The sequence below is a fragment of the Hemiscyllium ocellatum genome, chromosome 10 (assembly GCF_020745735.1).
Source record: "Hemiscyllium ocellatum isolate sHemOce1 chromosome 10, sHemOce1.pat.X.cur, whole genome shotgun sequence".
Classification (NCBI taxonomy): domain Eukaryota; kingdom Metazoa; phylum Chordata; class Chondrichthyes; order Orectolobiformes; family Hemiscylliidae; genus Hemiscyllium; species Hemiscyllium ocellatum.
Window position 1 is genome coordinate 61353670 of NC_083410.1, and position 22232 is coordinate 61375901.

At 38.6% G+C, this 22232-nt stretch overlaps 1 protein-coding gene across 1 annotated transcript in view; it reads right to left on the bottom strand.

Moving 5' to 3' along the window:
• fancl (FA complementation group L) overlaps positions 1-22232 on the bottom strand; it is an 87361-nt gene that overhangs the window by 46636 nt on the left and 18493 nt on the right. Inside the window, exons 2-6 of the mRNA XM_060831534.1 lie at positions 20745-20859; positions 11852-11910; positions 8409-8469; positions 7445-7501; positions 2337-2434 (exon numbers count right to left, since the gene is read on the bottom strand). Coding sequence (XP_060687517.1) covers positions 2337-2434; positions 7445-7501; positions 8409-8469; positions 11852-11910; positions 20745-20837 — 368 coding nt within the window. The 5' untranslated portion in view covers positions 20838-20859. The remainder of the gene's footprint in view (positions 1-2336; positions 2435-7444; positions 7502-8408; positions 8470-11851; positions 11911-20744; positions 20860-22232) is intronic.

Sequence of the window (22232 nt, forward strand, 5' to 3'; positions counted from 1 at the left end):
TGTTTCCCCAGCAGATCGGTGTTTGCTTCAAACTTTCAACATCTGCAACATTTGTCTTTCCAAAAACGTAATCACAAGTGTCCACTTAACAAGTACTGGGATAGTTTGGCCACTACTCCTTCAGGTCACAAGTTCTGTTTCAGCAGATGTCACAACTCAGTAATAGTCTCCCTAAACCTCATTCAGTAGTGCCACTCATCTGGAAGATATGACAGCAAAGTCAATTAATCTTATCCTCTGGAATCTCCCCTGCTACCTAAAGGGATCTTCTTGATGTTAAGGCTGCTCAGCAGCCACTAGACGTTGCTGCTGACCCTGCGTTTGCTGATGCTTTGCTCTTCCTCAATTTCTCTGCTCCTTCATTCCACTGTGGTCATAGCGATGACAACACTTGGTGTGGCTGGATCCATTTAGGCAGTTACGTTGAATGAATGCAACAAGTCAGCAGTTGCAGTCGACTTTAACATCAGCCTTGATACAACAGAACATGGAAGTCACTGAAAGCTTCCACATACACCTCTAACATATTAGACCTTATTCAGATACGTGTGGCACAAGTAATGTCACACTCCATCTGTTAATCTAGGTGCCCAGCCCCAATCATCATCTTATTTTTGCATTGCAGTCCTATCAACTCTATTAGCTGTGAGTCTTCTGCGTTCTCAAATTCTCTTATTTAACTAGTCCTGTCGCCAATATTCCCCTGACCCCCAGCGCAATTACACAACCACACTCAACAGCATGTTCTAGTGATATCCTCATCGAATCAAGAGTAGTGGCAGCCATTGAAACCTTACGTCAAGGATTGCTCCCATTCACTGTAATTGCCCTTTCTCCACCCCGGCACAATGGTTCCAATCCACAAACTCAAGCTCTCCAATTTCCAAAAGATAAAAGTGGCCCCTAATAAAGCCTTTGACAATTAAAGCTCAAATCCCCTGGAATGACTATTGTCCAACTTGTTGGCTGACTTGGGAAGGCAGCTCTTGAACCGAATTCTATCTAGCTCCCTGACTGACTTTCCACAGTCACTGGACTGGTTAGAAATGGATTGTGACACCAGAGTGAGAGGAGAAAATTCCCTGAACCCTCATTATACCAAACTACTGAGTGGCCAACCCCTGCACGGAGATCAGACGATGCCCTTGAATGACTGTGGTACTACTCTCAACTAACCACAGCTACTTTTCACTGGATGAAGGCTTGTTTGATGAAGTAGTGTGAATGCCAATGTAATTGCTGGTGCACACTACAGGTGAGCCAATGACATAGCACAGTAGCACACAGCAACTTGCGTTGCCCCCACTTGACTTTTCAGTGCTGGCAAATACCAGTGCCCAGTTTTCTGTGTAGTAAAACCAAGGCAAGACAGAACTACTAGCAGACTAAATTCTGAACATAGCACCAATGTTCTAAAAGGCAATGCAAGCCAGAGATGTCTTTGGCATCCAAATAAGCACAAATTGAGCGAGCCAAGAAAGCAAAGTAAAAGCTCAGAGAGGCACCCTGTTCTGATGCATGAGATGGGTATGTATCTCTACAGTGCAAAGCAGCCTGGAAGCAGTACTAAAATGCAAGGTGTCGATGAGCTCCAAAGTATACTATTGAAGTGCTGAACTGTATTGTAAGGGAATCTGAGATCATCATGATCAGATGGAGAGACCGGTACTCTGCTGGGCAAGGTTTCTATGGAGAAAAGATGCACATGGTCACTGCCCATGGAGCATGCTCTGAGGCATTGGGGATTACTGGTCAAAAAGGAGGCGAGGAAAGATGCCAATAAGCTGCAGCTGCTACGTAATTTTTCTGAATTTTAAGTCAAGGTATGATGCCATCAAGCTTTTCACTGGCACCTCAGAAAATACTTAACGGTATATAAATGAGGTGAAGTGTAATAATAATAATGAGAAACTCTTGCAGGCAAATGGGACTCTTGCCACTCACCGGCACAATTCTAATTTGCCACTGAACCCTCAAAAGGGAAGTCAGACTTTTTGATCCTCAACATTGAGAATCTCATTTTCCATTCTCAGTTGTCTCACAACTTGCAGCCATTTCCCTTTATCACTCAAACTGGGAAAAATCCACATCTTAACTCTCATTCTTCCTCCACAGAATATTCCGGACTATTCCTCGTATTTGTATTTTCACTACCATGACAGTTGAACCGATTGATAAAGATCAGTACGTATATACAGACATATTTCTTTTAAAAAGCATACATGCAAGTAAACTAGAAATAAGTGTTTTACACAGACAATAATAATAAAACTTTATAGTTATAAATGTGCATGAATTCAATCATAATAACTGAATTGAAAGAAACTGCAACTTACTTATCCCAACCCAAACTTTCAATTTCTTTAATAAGCTGTGCATAATATTGTGGAGGAGGAGGAGCTGCCAGGTCATTTTTGTTCCTTAATGCAATTTCCTACAAAATTAAGAAGTCATTCTTCAGTAATTATCCACAACACATTTACCATACCAGTCTAAATTTTATAGATTACAAAACTGCAGTGCATTGGGTTGACAGAATGACCTGGCAGTAAACAAGTTGAAATTATGTTTTGTTATACTCCATAATTTCTTAATAACTCTCAATAAAGTATTTCAACTATTTAACTGAGTCAGCAAGCGATTTTGCTTCAGAGGCAATCATTGTTGGAATCATTTATTGAAAAAAAATAGAAATTGTTTTCTGCCTTCAAAGAGTTGAGGTGAGTAGCAACTTTATAGAAACCTTCAATGATAAACCCATAATAGCATGTTAAACTGCCAAGCAAACTATCCATTGCTTAGGGAGTCTTAGGGGTTACAGTCCAAATAAAGGGTTACCTATTAGAGCTATGCGAAAAAAATGTCTTCTCATCCCAAAGGTATGGAAATTCACTCATTGAGTATATTCATGTTAGAGATCAGTAGGTACTAAATGGAATTGAATAATACTATGGGAATATTGACCTGAGGTGGAGCAGTTGTGCTTCAGCTCAATGACAGAGCAGGTTCGAAAGCCAAATGGCCTTCTCCTACTCCATTTCCTTGTGCTCTTACATGATAGTTTCTGCATTCAAACTTGGCAGCCTTCATTGAGTGACTTCAGTTCTTGATTTGGCTGCTAGATGGCATACTTTGCAGCAATATTGTAGCAATTCTTCAGAAGATCTCAAATGAAACTGGCAGAACCAGTCCCACTTCATATGAGGCATCAAACCTTAAGAAATGTGTGACAAACTGAAGAAGTTTACATTCAAAAAAGAAGAATGCACAACTGAAAAAAGACTACAGCGGCATGTCTACCAACTTAAATTTATTAAGTGCCTTGAACCCACAACGTTTGTTTGCAGGAGCATTACAGCACAAACTGTGACATTGAACCTCACAGGGTGGTTATCAGGACACATGAGCAAAACCTTGGCCAAGATGTTTTAAGGATCAAATTTAAAGGCAGAAAGCTTAGAAGGTCAAAAAAACTTTAGAGAGGGAACTCCAAAATCTAGAATCAGGGGAATTGAAGGTTCATACAATAGTGGAGCATTAAAGATTCTGAATGACCAAAAAAGGCCAGAATTGAAGGAGAGCACATATCACTGAGGAGTGAAGAGCTGGACAAGGTTAGAGATAAGGAGGAGCTAAGTTATGGAGGAATTTTAAAAGAATGATGAAAATCTTTAAAGGCAGAAGTGGGTACTGCAGATGCTAGAGATCAGAGTCAAGATTAGAGTGGTGCTGGAAAAGCACAGCAGGTCAGGCAGCATCCGAGAAGCAGGAAAAATCGACGTTTCAGACAAAAGCCCTTCATCAGGAAATGAATTCCTGATGAAGGGCTTTTCCCCTAAACGTCAATTTTTCCTGCTTCTCCAATGCTGTCTGACCTGCTGTGCTTTTCCAGCACCACTCTAATCTTGACACTGAAAATCTTTAAAGTCAAACCAGACTGGGAGCCAATGCAAATCAACAGGCTGATAGGAAGTTGAATTTTGGAAGAGTGGCCTTTTAGGAGATAATGGTCGAGTTTCCAAGCTAAGGACCCACTTTTAAGCTCAACTTTAGGATCCTGAAACCTGCTGTAAAATTCAGCCCTTTATTTTTAATCACATACAACATGGAGAAATTACAATGGGACATTAATCAGTCATAAAAGGTCTAGACTTTGTGCTAGAGTGTAAAACTGGTAGAATGAAATTGACCATCCATTTCACATCCCTAATTTTTATCTCCAGTCAATCTTCTATTGAAATTTTTAAAAAGGGAGATGTAAAAGAGGGCAAAATTGAGAGCTTGATTAACTTTTCTTTTCATGAGTACGTCCACTTTACACTGCTACTCTCGTTTAACAGTCCCATACCATCAATACATTTATCTTAACCAATAAAGGCTCAACTCAAAAATTCACCATGAGGCTGAAGTGAAGTTACATCAGCCCAAGATTTCAATATTTTACTCAAATTAACATAGTTTGAGAACCCTGCATGAGTAAAAGAAATGTTTCAATAAATAACTACAATTTAAGGAAACAAAAAAAATCAAAATACTGCAGATGCTACAAATTTAAATGCTGGAAATACTCAACAGGTCTGACAGAACCTTTGGAGAGAAAAACAAAGTTAACATTTCACGTTTAGGACATTCCATCAGATCCAAAATGCTAACTTTGTTTTTTCTTTCCACAGATGTTGCCAGACTTGCAAAATATTTCCAGTATTTTCTGCTTTATTATAGTTTTAGATATCGTGATGACAAGTTAAAGAGTAACAGACATTTGGTGAGACAAAATAAGTTCATTTTCAATGACTGCTGCCACTATAATTGCTTTAGTAAGTTACCCAAGTTGTGAATGCAGTATTGCCTTCCTATTAAACAAAGCTACATACTCATGGGTAAGTCAAGTGTGGAAAATCACAAGGGATGATTCCAGTTCCAAGGAGGTTAATCTTGTAAGTTGCAATACTCTTTGCCATTAAACAGTTAAGAGAGTTTATTTTTAATGTGGCCATCTTCAACTTTATAGCTGAGTAACTGTGCAAGTTCGAGTGAAGCCAGAAAGCATACTTTAAAATATACAAATTACTGATCAAAACACAGCACTTTTTCACAATGCGTTTCATACTATGAAATAATTCACAGACTTAGATTTGCAATTGTCCCAAGTGTTCTTGGCTGTACCTTCTGATGAGGCATTACACAACAGAGGGGAAAGAGAAAAGAAGAAAAATGTTTTCCAATGTGGGTGAACTTGGGCCACCTAGGAGCAAGTTCCTTTGGCAAAAACCTTCAAAGCAAATCACCAACCACTAATCAGAGTTAATAATTCATTTAAGTTACATGCAATAAAATTAACCTTTTAAAGGAATTTAAACAACTTGCTCACATTTTCAGCAATCTTAGTTTTATTTTACAAAAGACTTTTGCTAATTTTTCAATTATAGGTCCTGTTGTCAAATTTTATTCTTGGATTCCTTTTCATACAGCATTCAATTGTAGCAGGGAGTAATATCAACTCATTATAATTAGGAGTCAAGAAAAACCAGAAAGCTCTTTTAACCAATGAGATTTATCAGCATGTGACCATGATGCAAAGAATATGTCACTGCGTAGGAAACATATTGTTCAATAATTCTTTCTTACTCACTTCAGGTGTTCCATGGACTAGAAGTGTCCATTTCCAAAAACAGCCAATATACAAAGATTAAAGCAATCCCCGCTTTTACTGATCAGATTAAATACCTATTGAGCACCCAGGGCTGAATTTGGTTAGGTTCATGCAGTTACTATAGGGTTCTAAATTTCCAGAGGTTTACAACATCAGTTTAGACCTTTGCATGCAACTCTTACTGCACCTGCATCCAAATTAAGAAAAGCATATAATCCATTGCTCACCTGAAATACTTCAGGTTTTTAAAATTATCTATTTGACTATATTAATCTATGTTGCTTGTATTTAAATATTTTCCTCGATAATCACAAATTGATCAAATAACAAAGCTGATCTCACAAATTCATAATTCAGAAATTAGGGATGGCCTTATATGGAATTGGAGCGTCTGCAAAACGTTCATTACTCAACACAGAAGATGATGATTACAAAAGTAGTAACTTGCAAAGAGTTTTCTAGCCAGCTCAACAAAATATCACTTGCAAGTCAATTAGGAATGTGTAATATGGTGAAAGTTGCTGCTACATCTCACTGGCTATCATACCTCCCTTTTCAATCTTCATAAGTACTTTTTTAAAAGTGACAAGATGATTTTGGAATCAGTCACAGAATCAGAGATATACAGCACAAAAACAGACACTTTGGTCCAACTCACCCATGCTGACCAGATATCCTAAATTAATCTAGTCCCATTTGCCAGCATTTCATCCATATCCCTCTCAACACTTCATACTCATCCATCCATCCGGATGCCTTTTAAATGTTGTAATTGAACTAGCCTCCACCATTTCCACTGGCAGCTCATTCCATACACACACCGCCCTCTGTAGTAAAAGTTGCCCCTTAGGTCCCTTTTAAATCTTTCCCCTCTCACCTTAAACCTATGCCCTCTGGCTTTGGATTTCCCAACCCTGGGCAAAAGACCTTGTCTATTTACTCTATCCATGCACATCATGATTTTACAAACTTCTAATCCTTAGTCTCCGATGCTCCAGTCTATTTAGTCTCTCCCTGGCAACATCCTTGTAAATCCTTTCTGAACCCTTGCAAGTTTCACAGCATCATTCCCAAAGCAGGGAGACCAGAATTGCACACACATTCCAAAAGTGGCCTAATTAATGTCCTGTCCAGCTACAACATGTTCTTCTAAGTCCTATAATTGACATACTAACTAATACAGGTAAGCATACCAAATGCCTTCTTCACTATCCTCTCTACTAGTGATTTCACTTTCAAGGAACCATGAACCTACACTCAGAGGTCTCTTTAGCAACACTCTCTTCAGCAACACTCCTCAGGACCTTACCATTAAGTGTACAAGTCCTGTCCTGATTTGTCTTTCCTAAATGCAGCACTTCATATTTATCTAAATTAAACCCAAGCTGTCACTCCTCAGCCCATTGGCCCATCTACCTTTCCATGTGACATGTGAAACTTTCTTCCAGGAATGATGAATATGTTTCAAGAGTGGAAGCCATGATAGTATATTGACAATCTATAATGCATTCAAACATGGATTTTTTTGGAAAAAAAGGTAATGATATGGATTTCCCAATTTAGATGCACTTGGTATTAAAATGCATCCCCAAAGTTATACAGTGAAATTTAAATGCAGCAAAGCTTAGAATGAGAATAATATGTTTCTTCCCTGCATTCAAGAGAATGCAAAATCTGAGCTATTTGGCTGGAGTATAGAATTGATTAATCAAGTTGTTGAAAAAAATAAGTAAATTATAAAAATGAAGTTTTATACAGCTCTGCTCTTTATGTCCCACCCCTTGTACTCACCAAAACAGTCTTGAATTCCAACATGAAACTGACCAAGTCAGAGCAGTGTTGCAGTCTCTGGTGGAGAAAAGGAAAATGGTCAAATGTTCTTTCAGTGACTGATGGTGCAATACAGTGCATAAGATTTGATTGGATTATAAGTATCTAATATACATGTTGCCTTTTCTCCTGCTCCATATGTATCTTATTGTTATCATATGTGGGGGGGGAGTAATAAATCAACAACATGAATACCGGTAATACTTTTCTGGTTTCCAATACCTTCCCAGAAAGAAATTCATTACATGATTTAGACAAGTCAGTTGACAGACTTTGATAAATACAGTTACTCATCAGCACAGAACTTTCCTTTTTAATGAGATAAACATCTTTACATAGAAATAGCAATACTGTCTCAGGGCTATGAACTGTCTACTTTGATGTGGTCTGATATCTGAACATAAATAGGGATGTGTGTGAACTGAAGAGATTAGTGCTGTTTAACCAACAAATAGACAATGTTGCATCCATTTATTATGCTATAAATAATAGCAAGAAATGTTGAAAGATGAACTACAAACACCTAGCTACTATTTCTAGCTTAAAACATTGAATACATTGTTTTATTTTTCAGACGAAGTATTACGATCTAATTAATAATAATGCGTTCTCAAGTAGCTATTTAGTTTTGATTCACTTATGGACTACACCTCAGCCTTCATAAGTCGATCAAAAAGCATGGCAGCAAATTACATGTCATTAAAAAATACTCTAATTTAACCTGCTATAATCTGAAAAATTCCATGCTTATTAATTTCTGCTGTTCCTTGTGTTCATATTAATGGTGTCAATTTTGTTTTGTAATTGTGTACTTCTCCTTTAGTAAGGTAAATTATATTCAAATATATCATTTTTCCATTCAAAGACAATTTATACTACCTCTAAATTTTTATTACGCTACTGCAGTCATTATTTTGCACATTACCTGCTTTACTATGTGCTGGTATCCTCGCAAGACTTGTTTTAACTGCCAGCTACATTGAAGTCTTCAAGAGATTAAAAGCATAAAAATAAAAGAATACAAATTTAGTAATTTTCAAGTTACAAATTGCAGAATTTTACAAGAAATACAACGACATACAGGCTTCATCACTTCGGTAAAAGAGTGCATGAGTTGATAACTCATCAAGGCATTATCAGTCCACAGGAAGATAAAATTTACAATAGTGGTCAAGAACAGAGGTATAATTAGTAAGTTTGCAGATGACACCAAAATTGGAGGTGTAGTGGACAACAAAGAAGGTTACCTCAGATTACAACAGGATCTTGATCAGATGGGCCAATGGACTGAGAAGTGGCAGATGGAGTTTAAGTTAGATAAATGCGAGGTGCTTTTGAGAAAGCAAATCTTAGCAGGATTTATACACTTAATGGTAAGGTCCTAGGGAGTGTTGCTGAACAAAAAGACCTTGGAATGCAGGTTCATAGACCCTTGAAAGTAGAGTCGCAGGCAGATAGGATAGTGAAGAAGGCGTTTGGTATGCTGTCCTTTATTGGTCAGAGTATTCAGTACAGGAATTAGGTGGTCATGTTGCAGCTGTACAGGACATTAGTTCGGCCACTTTTGGAATATTGCATGCAATCTGGTTTCCTTCCTATCGGAAGGATCTTGTGAAACTTGAAAGGGTTCAGGAAAGATCTACAAGAACGTTACCAGGGTTGGAGGATTTGAGCTACAGGGAGAGGTTGAACAGGCTGGGGCTGTTTTCCCTGCAGCGTCCGAGGCTGAAGGATGACCTTATAGAGGTTTATAAAATCACGAGGAGCATGGATAGGATAAATAGACAATATCTCTTGCTGGGGTGGGGTTGTGCAGAACTAGAGGGCCTAGGTTTAAGGTGAGAGGGGAAAGATATAAAAGAGACCTAAGGGGCAAAGTTTGCACATAGAGGGTGGTGCGTGTATGGACTGAGCTGCCAGAGGAAGTAATGGAGGCCAGTACAATTGCAACAATTAAAAGGCATCAGGATGGGTATATGAATAGGAAGAGGTTGGAGGGATATGGTCGGGTACTGGCACATGGGACTAAATTGAGTTGGGATATCTGATCGGCATAAATGACTTGGACTGAAGGATCTGTTTCCATGCTTTACACTCTATGATTCTGTGATCCAGCTATGGAGTAGCTAGGGTAGCTGGTTGCCTGGAGACAAACAACAGATTTAAATTAGGTCAATCAGTTTAAATATACCCCCAAAAATATCAAACTTCAATACAGTTTGAATTTAGCATATTGACAAACTTAAAAGCCAATGACAAAATCCGATGTTTTGGGGGGTTTAAGACTGGAAAAGATTGAACAGTTTGGAGGAGAACTGCCAAGCCACCAGCATGTAAAGACTGCCTGAAAAAAAATAGCTCTCTTAAAGGTACCTTTATTGATCAGTAACCTATGAAGCAGAATCCCCAAGAAGAAAAGAAGACTGGAATACAGAGAAGAATGGAAAGCTGCCTGTTTTTGAGATAAAAAGATGTGTTTTGTAAATCTTAATCGGGAGTTTTATTGGGCTAGTATTGTAGAAGGGGAAGGTAAAAGATTGGTTAGAAGAAGGATTTGTAAATAGTTGTTAGTTAATCATTCTCTGTTATACTTTAAGAAATAAAGTTGTTCATTTTTACTTTAAATAGCTCTTGGCCTCTCAAATTTTCACCGATTACTGCATGGGATAAATCCTTTCTGTGTCGCTGATTTAAATTAAGCAGAAGAGTTTACCCTGGGTTGTAACACTACACTGCTTTGGAATATCTTGAGACACCCTCTCCACCCCATTTTTCTTTCATCCCATCATTATTAAAACGCTTGCTCGACTTTCAGTTTCCAGTTCTGACAGAGGATTAATCTGTTAGGTATCTTGCAATGGGGATATTTCCATAATCTAGATTTGGTGCAAGATCCTAGAGGTTACTGCTATGGACCAGACCAAACTCCCTTCAAATATACCAAGGAAGTAGCTTTGACCCTAACTTTTTCTTATTTAACGGCAAAATTAAGGTGCAATATTACAAATGTAATTTGACTGATTACATTACTCGGCTTTAAGCAAGTCACACTTTACTCTTACTCTACAAATAAAATACAAAAAAAAACTGATCTAACTTTAACTGTTGGCAAACTTAGTAGTTAAATAATTTTATTATTGTATTAAGTAGCAACTGTTCCAATATAGTAACACCTCATAAACATATCCTTGGTAAAGGCAAATTCAGTAAAATAAATTGTCTCACATACAATCCAGTTGGAAAGAACATCAAGAGAAATTTTTGGCAGACAGAGAACTCAAACATTTTGCTACAGAAGGGGGAGATGTATGGCAGTTTCAAAATGCGAATTATTGAAAGCTAAACTAAAACCCTGGTTCTGTGGAAGCCCGAATCCACATGTTTGAGCTACTTCTACTTCTACGTTATATTAAAAAAAAATCCAAGGTCTCACAATCTGTTTACTGAATTGGCTCTCTTTTTTTTAAAACAAAGAACAAAAACACCTTTTAAAGTCACAGTAGCATCACACCATCTATAAATAAACCCAAAACATTTTATGGTCTTAAACAGAAAGATTTATTCAGCATCTTATTGTATTACTGGAAATGTCTTCATCTTTATGCACAGGCTTCATGGAGTTGCTATGGCTATAAACAAATGTGGAAGCCAATTGACACAGTACTAGTCATATTTGTGGTGGGCAAATCAGTGGTCAAAACATGATGAATGCTCTCCACCACCTAAGCATTCTTCAGTTACCAAAGATAGCTCAACAGAATTATGTCACCACAAGTCAGAAGAATGTAGGTTCATCACCCAATTCTGAAATTTGAATACTATTGTGTATGCCAGTACTGCATATACCATGAAGAGAATGCTTGCACAGATGCCATCTTCGGATGAGACATCAAACTGAGACTCCTCCTACTTTCTCAAGTGGAGGAAGTATCATTGTTTAAACAGCACAGTTCTCTTTGGCACCCTCTCCACTCCTTACCTAACAAACTCACATGCTTGTTTTTATCTCTTTTAGGAACTTGCTGTGTACAAATTAGCTGACATGTTTCCTACATTATAACAATGGTTGACACTGCAAAGCTGTACACAGGTATACTGACTGAAATCTGCTTTGTGGTGCCCCAGATAGTGAAAGGTGCTACAGATATACAAGATTTTCTTTAAATTAGGAAGATCACTGAATCTTGGATGGACCTCAATTTAAGACCAACTGAAGGATAGTACCTACCAATGCAGTACACCCTCATTTATTGCACTGAAAAACCAGCCTAGGTTAGCTCAAATTCTTCAGGAGCTTTGTAACTAAGCCAAGGTGGCAAATATCAAAACACAGTACAAATGCTGTAATTGAAATTAAAAAATCCATACCTTGCATTTCGCAAACATTTCTGTTCTGGCAACAGAATTCTTATACGAAACTCTTTGTCCTGTAAAAGGTGCAGTCAAAAGAAAGGATATATTTAAAAAGATAATACAAAATTCCTTTTCATTATAGTCAAATCATAGCAGTGTTCTTTTAATGTGACATCGGTCAGAAAGAAGTTAAAAATGCAAAGAAGCCCTATTAAAATAAATAAAGTTCAGGGGATTATCCACCAAAGAGTGGACCAATTAATCTCCGAAGAATAACAAATTTGTGGGTAATTGAGATTTTTCAGCAGCACTTCCCTTTGTTGGGAAAAATCAATAGCTTCTTCACAACTCCACCATGTACCAGCCTACATTTCAGTGAAAACAACCAGAGCTCCCAGATGAATGTTAACAATATTATGCACTCACTCCCAATATTCAACAAAGCTACTAGCGTTAAAACCAGCAAATGGGCCTCCTGAAACACAGTTCTGCATTAGCGACTAGAGTATTTCAAGCTGACATTATGTACAGGATTTGCACCATCTACCACTGCAGAAGTGAATTTAAAAAGGCAGTATCCCAAACAATTTCAGAGTAAGCAGTTCCTCAGATAAGGGCTGATCTGAACTGCTGATGCAATAACTGAAGTTCAGCATATTCTATTGTTAGCACTGATTTTTGTGGCTGGGAGTCAGTGAGCACACTGGAGATGCATTTTTATTCACAGCTCCTGGATCCAGTGGCTGCGGTTAAAGACAATTATGTAATGAAGCTTAATGATTCTAGTACCAACTCAACCTGAACCTAGCCAACTGAAATGTGTGAAGATAAACTGCTGGCTGCCTAATTATTACAATGTTTATTGAAATTCTCAACCAGTAATACAGTTAATTAAAGAAAGTTAGGATGATAGAGGCCATACGATATCAGTTAAACATCATTTTACTAAAGACCTAATAAATGACAATTCTGTACAAACAGCATGGCAGGAACATTGTGGAGCTAGAATTAGGCTATTTATTTTAAAGAAGTGGTTAATAAACCTATTATAAATCATAGAATCTTTACAGTGCAGGAAAAAAGTCATTCAGCTCACTAAGTTTGCACCGAACCTCCAAACAGTATCCCATCCAGCTCAAGACTCCTACTCTATCCTCATAATTGGGCAATTGCATTAATGGGCAATTCACCATGACCAATCCACTTAATCTACACATCATTAGACTGTGGGAAGAATCTGCAGCACCAATGGAATCCCATGCACACATAGGGAGAACGTGCAAAGTCCACACAGCCTGACGTTCATCCAAGGCTGGAATCAAACCCGGGACCCTGACGCTGTGAGGCAGTAGTGCTAACCACTCAACTACAGTTGTGTATTGGCAGCAGTCAAAATAGCTAGCCCCAAAACAATAACAAGAGAAGAGGACACTCAGTACAGTGCACACTTCCAACAGACCATGTTAACATTATTATAGTTTAATCTTTAATCTGATGACTGATCTCTGTAACTACAAAACGGAAAAAAATATATTGTTATTACAAGCTTCCACCTCACTGAGGAGACTTCAAACCAAGCCACACTCAACAATGCACTGAAATCTCTGCTCATATTTTAATAGCTTTGAAAATACACATCACATCAGCTAAGACAATCTAAAATATTCTAAAAGAATTTAACATTACAAATAAAGCAACACATAATATTCTAATTTTAAAAAAGGTAATTTTCTCTCTTTCCCAATGTTAAATGATTGTTTGAAAATTTCTAGAATCTAAACCCACATCTACGCCAAAAACTAATCCATTCTTCCCCATCGATATAGCAGGTTTTGTTGAAATCCATCCATTGATTAGTTCTTTTTTCAGATACACTGTTCACAGAAAAGCAGATTAACAAGTGATAACAGCATCACTGCCCATTTTAACTGGCAGAGACAAGTAAAGAAAATCTCACAACAAATTTTTCTTTGAAAATCGTCACTAAGAAGAATTAACTTGGAGAACTCTGGGAAGTTGAAATCAAATACTTTTATACACTTTGTCGAGAATACAAATGGACATTCTGAACAATGATAAAAGTTACGTGTACAGCTTTCAAAATATATTTGAAAGCCACATGCAAATAATGTGACTGAGAACACAAGAGAGCTTAGATAAGTGCTACACTTGAGGGTTAAAAACAGGGGTATAGAAACAGGGGTAGGTCATTCAGCCCCTCAAGTATATTCCACCATTGAGATCATGGCAGGTCTATGGCCTGACTGTGTGTACCAGCCTTTGGCCCATACACCTAAATGCGATTGCTTTACAAAGTTTACGTATCTCAGATGAAAAATTAATAACTAATTCAGTATCCACAGCTGTGCGTGGAAGAGTTCCAAACATTAACCACCCTTTGTGAATAGAAGTGGTTTCTAACATCTCTCCTGAACAATCTGGACCTAATTCTTAGACTATGCCACTAGTTCTTAAATCCCCAAGCAGTGAAAATAGTTTATCTTTATTACCCTATCTTTTCTTGTTACTATCTTGAAGATTTTGCTCAGAACCGCTCTCAACCTTCTAAATTTTAGACAAAACAGGCTTAATTTGTATATTCTCTCCTCATTACTTCCCCTGAAGTCCGGGTGTCATTCTTGTGAATCAACATTGTACTCCCACTAAGGCCAATATATCCTTCCTGCTCACAGCATTCCAAGTGGAGCGTGACCAGGAGTTTTATAAATGCAGCAAAATTCTACATCCTTGTACTCTTGTCCATTAGCTTTCTTGATTATTTTCTGCATTTTTTTGTGACATTTTATAAGTCTGTGCAACTGAACCTCCACATAGAGTCAGAGAGATGTACAGCATGGAAACAGAGCCTTCGGTCTAACCCGTCCATATATCCCAACCCAATCTAGTCCCACCTGCCAGCACCAGGCCCATATCCCTCCAAACCCTTCCAATTCATATACCTATCCAAATGCCTCTTAAATGTTGCAACTGTACCAGCCTCCACCACTTCCTCTGGCAGCTCATTCCATAAACATACCACCCTCTGTGTGAAAATGTAGCCTCTTAGATCTCTTTCATATCTTTCCCCTCTCATCCTAAACCTATGCCCTCTAGTTCTGGACTCCCTGACCCCAGGGAAAAGATTCTGTCTATTTATCCTATCCATGCCCCTCATGATTTGTAAACCTCTATAAGGCCACCCCTCAACCTCCGACGCTCCAAGGAAAATAGCCCCAGCCTGTTCAGCCTCTCCCTGTAGCTCAGATCCTCCAACCCTGGCAACACCCTTGTAAATCTTTTCTGAACCCTTTCAAGTTTCACAACATCTTTCCTTTAGGAAGGAGACCAGAATTGCACAAAATATTCCATCAGTGGCCTAACCAATATCCTGTACAGCCGCAACATGACCTCCCAACTCCTGTACTCAATACTCTGACCAATAAAGGAAAGCATACCAAATGCCTTCTTCACTATCCTATCTGCCTGCGACTCCACTTTCAAGGAGCTATGAAACTGCACTCCAAGGTCTCTTTGTTCAGCAATGCTCCCTAGGACCTTACCATTAAGTTAAGATTTGCTTTCCTAAAATGCAGCACCTCGCATTTATTGGAATTAAACTCCATCTGCCACTTCTCAGCTCATTGGCCCATCTGGTCAAGATCCTGTTGTAATCTGAGGTAACCTTCTTTGCTGGCCCCTACACCTCCATTTTGGTGTCATCTACAAACTTACTAACCGTACCTCTTATGCTCACTTCCAAATCATTTATGTAAATGACAAATAGTAGTGGTCCCAGCACTGATCCTTGTGGCACTCCGCTAGTCACAGGCCTCCAGTCTGAAAAACAACCCTCCACCACCACCCTCTGTCTTCTACCTTTGAGCCAGTTGTGTTCCCAAATGGTTCTCCCTCTTTTCCGAGATCTAACCTTGCTAACCAGTCTCCCATAGGAAACCTTGTCAAAAGCGTTACTGAAGTCCATATAGATCACATCTACTGCTCTGCCCTAATCAATCCTCTTTGTTATTTCTTCAAAGAACTCAACATTCACTATATTTAACTACATACCATCTAGAAGGTATCCTTTCTCGGTACAAAATAGATAACCTCAAGGGTGACAAAAAATAGGCTTGTATTATTATGACATGTTTGCCCTTAATCATGTGAATGAACCATTAAGACAAAGACTTTTTAAAAGGGCATGTGGAAGCATGGCAAGTACTTTATTTACATGATAGATAATTTGCAGTAGAGTCCCTTGGGAGTTCATTTGGAGAATCTGTTATTCTCTTTCCAAATCCATTATATCAAGTGAAAGACTTGTAGAAAGATAGCAACAAAACATGAAGGCAAAATAAAAGCGGGACCGTGGCAGATTGAAGACAATTGTAGCAACTCCAGGAGGAGGTTTTGTCACGATTTCAGTTAATGGCACTACTGAACAAGACAGATAACAGAATTAAACCTTGCTTGATCGATCATATTTTTGTGTTATTTTAGTAATGTGATGGTTTGTTACCGATACATATTCACACAATACTACGGATTTTCTTGAACTGAATAGAGAGAAAAAAATAAGTGAAATATAAAAGACAGAATTATCATAAAAACACACAAAGTAGTGTTCCCCAAAGCAATCTGTTACAAAGACTCAAATCCAAAGAAATAACACCACTATCCTAACTCTTTCAATTTCTACTTAATCAATGCCTTACAGTATCTTTGCCATGAAATGTGAAGACAGTCTTGTGGTGCTTTCCAAATCTGCCTTCGTGAACTTTTCACAAATCCAAGAATCTAAAAACTTTCTCAGTTCTAACACACTGTTGTTTTCTAACCAAACATTCCTAGTTTGCAAGATTCACAAATTAAGCCCTTCCGGAGAGGTAATTGGTTCTCTTAACTGTACTGAACTCCTAGGAGATAAAGTAAGTTTGCTTCTGAACTCAACTCTGGTGTTGTCCGAATTGAACGTAAATTAAAAAAGCTTGCTCAATCCTCAATTCCTCCGAACCAGAAACAAAACTAATGGCCTTAAATTTTAACCCTATTGGCCATGAACCCAACAGTAAACAGGGGGTCTGCAGTTACCTACCTGCCTTTATGTCAAATTCAGGACCCAAAAACTTTGTCTTTATGTATTCATAAGGAAACCCATCACAGGAGTAACCAACAGCCATCTACTGTCATTTTGACATCAAAATTCTAAAAATGGCATTCACATACAAATTGTACAGTTTTCATCGTTATGGATAAATGGGGAGGAAAATGCCTGATAAATGAAAAGAAAAGTTATGGCAAGAAAATAGATATAAAACGATTTTAAAAAATGGTAATACATTGAAAAGAATAAAAGGACACAAAGATTCAGGAATTCACAATAATTGCACCTTTAAAAATGAAGGTCAAATCAATAAAGCTACATTTAAAAACATTTGAAATCCTAGGTTTTATAAATAGCACAGTACAGAGGCAAAAAAAATGCTACATCTAAATCAATTAACTATATGAATAAAAGCTGCAGTAAGATTATGTCCAATTTTGAATTTCTACTTTAAGAATAACGTGAATGCCCTGGAGACAATCCACTAGAGATGAATTAACAGGGGCAAGAAGTTTAATTCATGATAGAGGATTAAGAGGAGGTCTGATAAAGATATTCACAATTATGTAAGATTTTGATAACAAATAGGTAATGTTATTTCTCTTCATCAATGAGTTGTGATCATGACACATAAGATTATCACCAAACGTTGATGAAAAGGTTAGAGTTATGTTTTGTTAAATGCATCATATTAGGAGATGTTTTGCTTTAATGGGTCAGTCTAAGCAAAATGCATTTAAAAGAAAATTGGCAAATATTTGAAAAGGAAAACAAAAAAAAAGAGTTCGTGAAAAGGATACAACTATGAGGCAATAGCTTTCTTCAGGAATGACAATCTGAACATAGAAGATACAACATTACAGCGCAGTACAGGCCCTTCAGCCCTCGATGTTGTGCCGACCTGTGAACCAACCTGAAGCCCATCTAACCTACACTATTCGCCATTCTCATCCATATGCCAATCCAATGACCATTTAAATGCCCTTAAAGTTGGCGAGTCTACTACTGTTGCAGACAGTGCGTTCCACACCCCTACTACTCTGAATAAAGAAACTACTTCTGAAATCTGCCCCATCTCTATCACCCCTCAATTTAAAGCTATGTTCCCTTGTGTGAATGATTGCCATTAGACGACAAAAGGGTCTCACAATCCAACCCATCTAACCCTCTGATTATCTTATATGCCTCAACTAAGTCGCCTCTCAATCTTCTTCTCTCCAATGAAAACAGTCTCAAGTCCCTCGGCCTTACCTCATAAGACGTTCTGTCCATACCAGGCAACATCCCAGTAAATCTCTTCCGAACCCTATCCAAAGCTTCCACTCCCTTCCTACAATGCAGTGACCAGAACTGTCAGCAATACTCTAAGTGTGGCTGCACTAGAGAGTTTTGTACAGCTGCAGCATGACCACGTGGCTCCGAAATCAATCCCTCTACCAGTAAAAGCTATCACATCATATGCCTTTTTAACAACCCTATCAACCTGCGTGGCAACTTTGAGGGATGTATGTTCATGGACACGGATATCCCTCTGCTCATCTACACTACCAAGAATTTTACCATTAGCCCAGTACTCTGCATTCCTGTTACTCCTTCCAAAGTGAATCACCTCACACTTATCCACATTAAACTTCATTTGCCATCTCTCAGCCCAGCTCTGCAGCTTATTTATGTCCCTCTGTAACCTACAATATCCTTCATCACAATCCACAACTTTACCGACCTTAGTGTCATCTGCAAATTTATGAATCCATCCTTCTACGCCTCATCCAGGTCATTTATAAAAGTGACAAACAACAGTGGACCCAGAACAGATCCTTGTGGAACCCCACTAGTAACTGAACTCCAGGATGAATATTTCCAAGCAACCACCATCCTCTGTCTTCTTTCAGCCGGCCATTTTCTGATCCAAACCCCTAAATCACCCTCAATCCCATGCCTCCATATTTTGTGTAATAGCCCATCGATCGTGGGGAACCTTATCAAATGCCTTACTGAAATCCATATACACCACATGAACCGCTTTACCCTCATCCACCTGTGTGGTCACCTTCTGAAAGAACTCAATAAGGTTTGTGAGGCATCACCTACCCTTCTCAAAACCATGTGGACTATCCCTGTAAATTTGGACTCCAAAGAGGGGCCTCTCAGTTCTGCGATCAGTCAAATAAACACTAGTGCTCGGTCTCCTTTAGCAAGTTTTAACAATTTATTACGACGCTGGACATAGGTTATCCAGCAATGCAAGGGTTAAGTACCTCTGTGTACTCTGCAAAAGCTGCACACAATCTTAAAACACAAACAACTTTTCTAGGTCTCTTAAACAGAACAGACTTAATTTCGAAACTAGATTAGATTAGATTACTTACAGTGTGGAAACAGGCCCTTTGGCCCAACAAGTCCACACCGATCCGCCGAAGCGCAACCCACCCATACCCCTGCATTTTACCCCTTACCTAACACTACGGGCAATTTAGCATGGCCAATTCACCTGACCCACACATCTTTGGACTGTGGGAGGAAACCGGAGCACCCGGAGGAAATCCACGCAGACACGGGGAGAATGTGCAAACTCCACACAGTCAGTCGCCTGAGGCGGGAATTGAACCGGGTCTCTGGTGCTGTGAGGCAGCAGTGCTAACCACTGTGCCACCGTGCCGCCCACAACTCCAATAAAATGACAAATAGACATAAAATTAAGCCAATGATTTTTCCTGGGAACTGACTTGTTTGCATGTTTTTAATCTCTCTCCATCTGGGTCGACAAGACCAGCTCGGATATTTTAATAATGTCATATCTTGCTCAGTTAATTCATACTATGAACAGGGCATTGTTTGCTAATCACTTTCAATCAGTTCAGGACTGCAGTTTTCAGCAGAGTTAGAGGCCATTGCTCCTAGAAGCCATTTTGTTACATTATTTTATGTTACTTGCATTAAGAAGCCATTTTGTAGTTAGTAAAAGCATGCATTAAAATGGTTGCTCCTGACAAAAGCCTAAATCCATATTTTAGATCCTCATCTCCAATCAACTTATTCCTTTCTAGATGATTATAAATCCTATTTTTTATAACCCTTTCCAACATTTTATCCACAACTGAAGAAAGGCTCACAGGTCCATAATTTTCAGGGTTGTCTCTACTCCCCTTCTTGAACAAGGAAACAACATTTGCTATCCTCCAGTCTTCTGGCACTATTCCTGTAGACAATGATGACATAATCAACACCAAAGGCTCAGCAATCTCCTCGCTAGCTTCCCAGAGAATCCTAGGATAAATCCAATCCGGCCCAGGGGACATGTCTATTTTTATATTTTCCAGAATTGTTAACAGCTCCTCCTTGTGAACCTCAATCCCATTTAATCTAGTAGTCACTATATCTCAATATTCACCTCGACAACCTTGTGTTTTTCTAGTGTGAATACTGATGAAAAGTATTCACTTAGCACTTCCCTATTTCCTCCGACTCCACGCACAACTTCCCACTACTATCCTTGATTGGTCCTAATTTTGCTTTAGTCATTCTTTTATTCCTGATATATTTATAGAAAGCCTTTGGGTTTTCCTTGATCCTATACACCAATGACTTCTCATGTCAAATGAGAATGGGCTTCCTTGTGCTATAAAACATGAGCTTTCTTAGTTGGAGTGGAAAAAAGGGAAACAAAGAGAGAAAACAAAGTGAGTACTTTTTTTTCCCAGTTATCATGTTTGCTCTCTCATAGGAAAGGTCTCCACAAACTGCAATTTGAATTTGTTAGTGATGCAGGTATTAACCAATCACACTCTAACATAGGTACTGTACCTTAACCATAATGAAGCCATCAAACACGGTCTTCTGTTTGTTCTGAGGTATCAGAAGAGGGCACTCATCGATCAAACCATCACAATCTGCCATGGTTTATCAAAAAGACAGAGATCTGAAAGATATTAATATGTCTGGTAACAATGATACATTTTGCTTACCAAATTACTTCAAAACCTCAAAAACAATCACAGAGTTAATATGAATGATGGGAACTTCAAAAATAATCAAGCATATTCCATTGACAACTGACATAAAACACGCCCACAATACCATCATTCCCCCATCCCCCACTATCCTAAATATTCCAAATGTTAATCAAGAGGGGAGGGATTACCAACTATAAACAGGTTTGGAACACATCAAAAAAAAAATCTGCTTTGTCTCAAAATATCATACACATTTTTGCATCCTATATCATGCCCATAAAAAACACCAAACTAAACTGGGATAAAATCTAGTTGAAAATTTATAATAAACAATGAGGACAATGCTAATTGTTTATCTTTCTATGACCTGGATAAACAAAGTATAAAACTCCAATAGCTGATGCCTTCCCGTGTCCACCGGAAGTAATACTCACATGAAATCACCAACCTTCTTTGCTTGTATGGCAATGGGATTGTTCTAAAACTACTGAGCTAAAAAAGAAAGATTACAAGACAAAAATGGCAGAATTTTCTGCTCCTTTGAGTGGCATAGACAATGGCAACAAAGTTGAAAAAAACAGCAAAGATGATAAATAAGAATGTCTAATTAAGAATCATTTTCCCCAATTTCCCCCTGGAAGTTTAAATGATAAAATGAGAATCTCACTAATCAGTTTACTGCCACACATTCACATCCCATCAATAGCTCAATCATGCAGCCCCTCCTTTCCCAAAAACAAACCCAGACAGCACCAGTTCCTCACTTGAAATTCAGAACAATAACCAATTGTTAACTGCTTGTCTCTTTGGGCCTTAATCCAAACATTTGCTCATCACAACTTCCCTTCACGCTCCATGTCCTCCTCCACATTTCATCCATGCAAGTCAGGATTGGCAGGTCAGGGACTGTCACTGCATTATCATGTCCACTGTCAGACCAACTCACACACTGCCTTCATCCCTACAAGACTTCACTTTGGACCAGAAACACCTATGACATGCATACTTCAGGTCACTTTGTGAACAAGGGCACACGTGCATCTTTTAAAGCGCTCACTAACTTCACACTTTGTAGCTGGCTGCCAGCTTTTGTGGCTTGCATTGCATTTTAGTGTAGAGGGAAAAGCAACCTATCATATTTCAGACAATCAAGGGGGTGGGCTTGTTGTTGCCTAGCACCATCCTATGTCAATGTCACACCAATAACATGCGCAGCAACTTACACTGTGTGGCTTCAACTATGGCAGACATGGCTACGTCCAAAAGTCAAAGGAGACCGCCCTAATGGCATCAAGGGGACCACAGTCAGTCAAGTGCTTATCTAATTCCAGATCAGGAG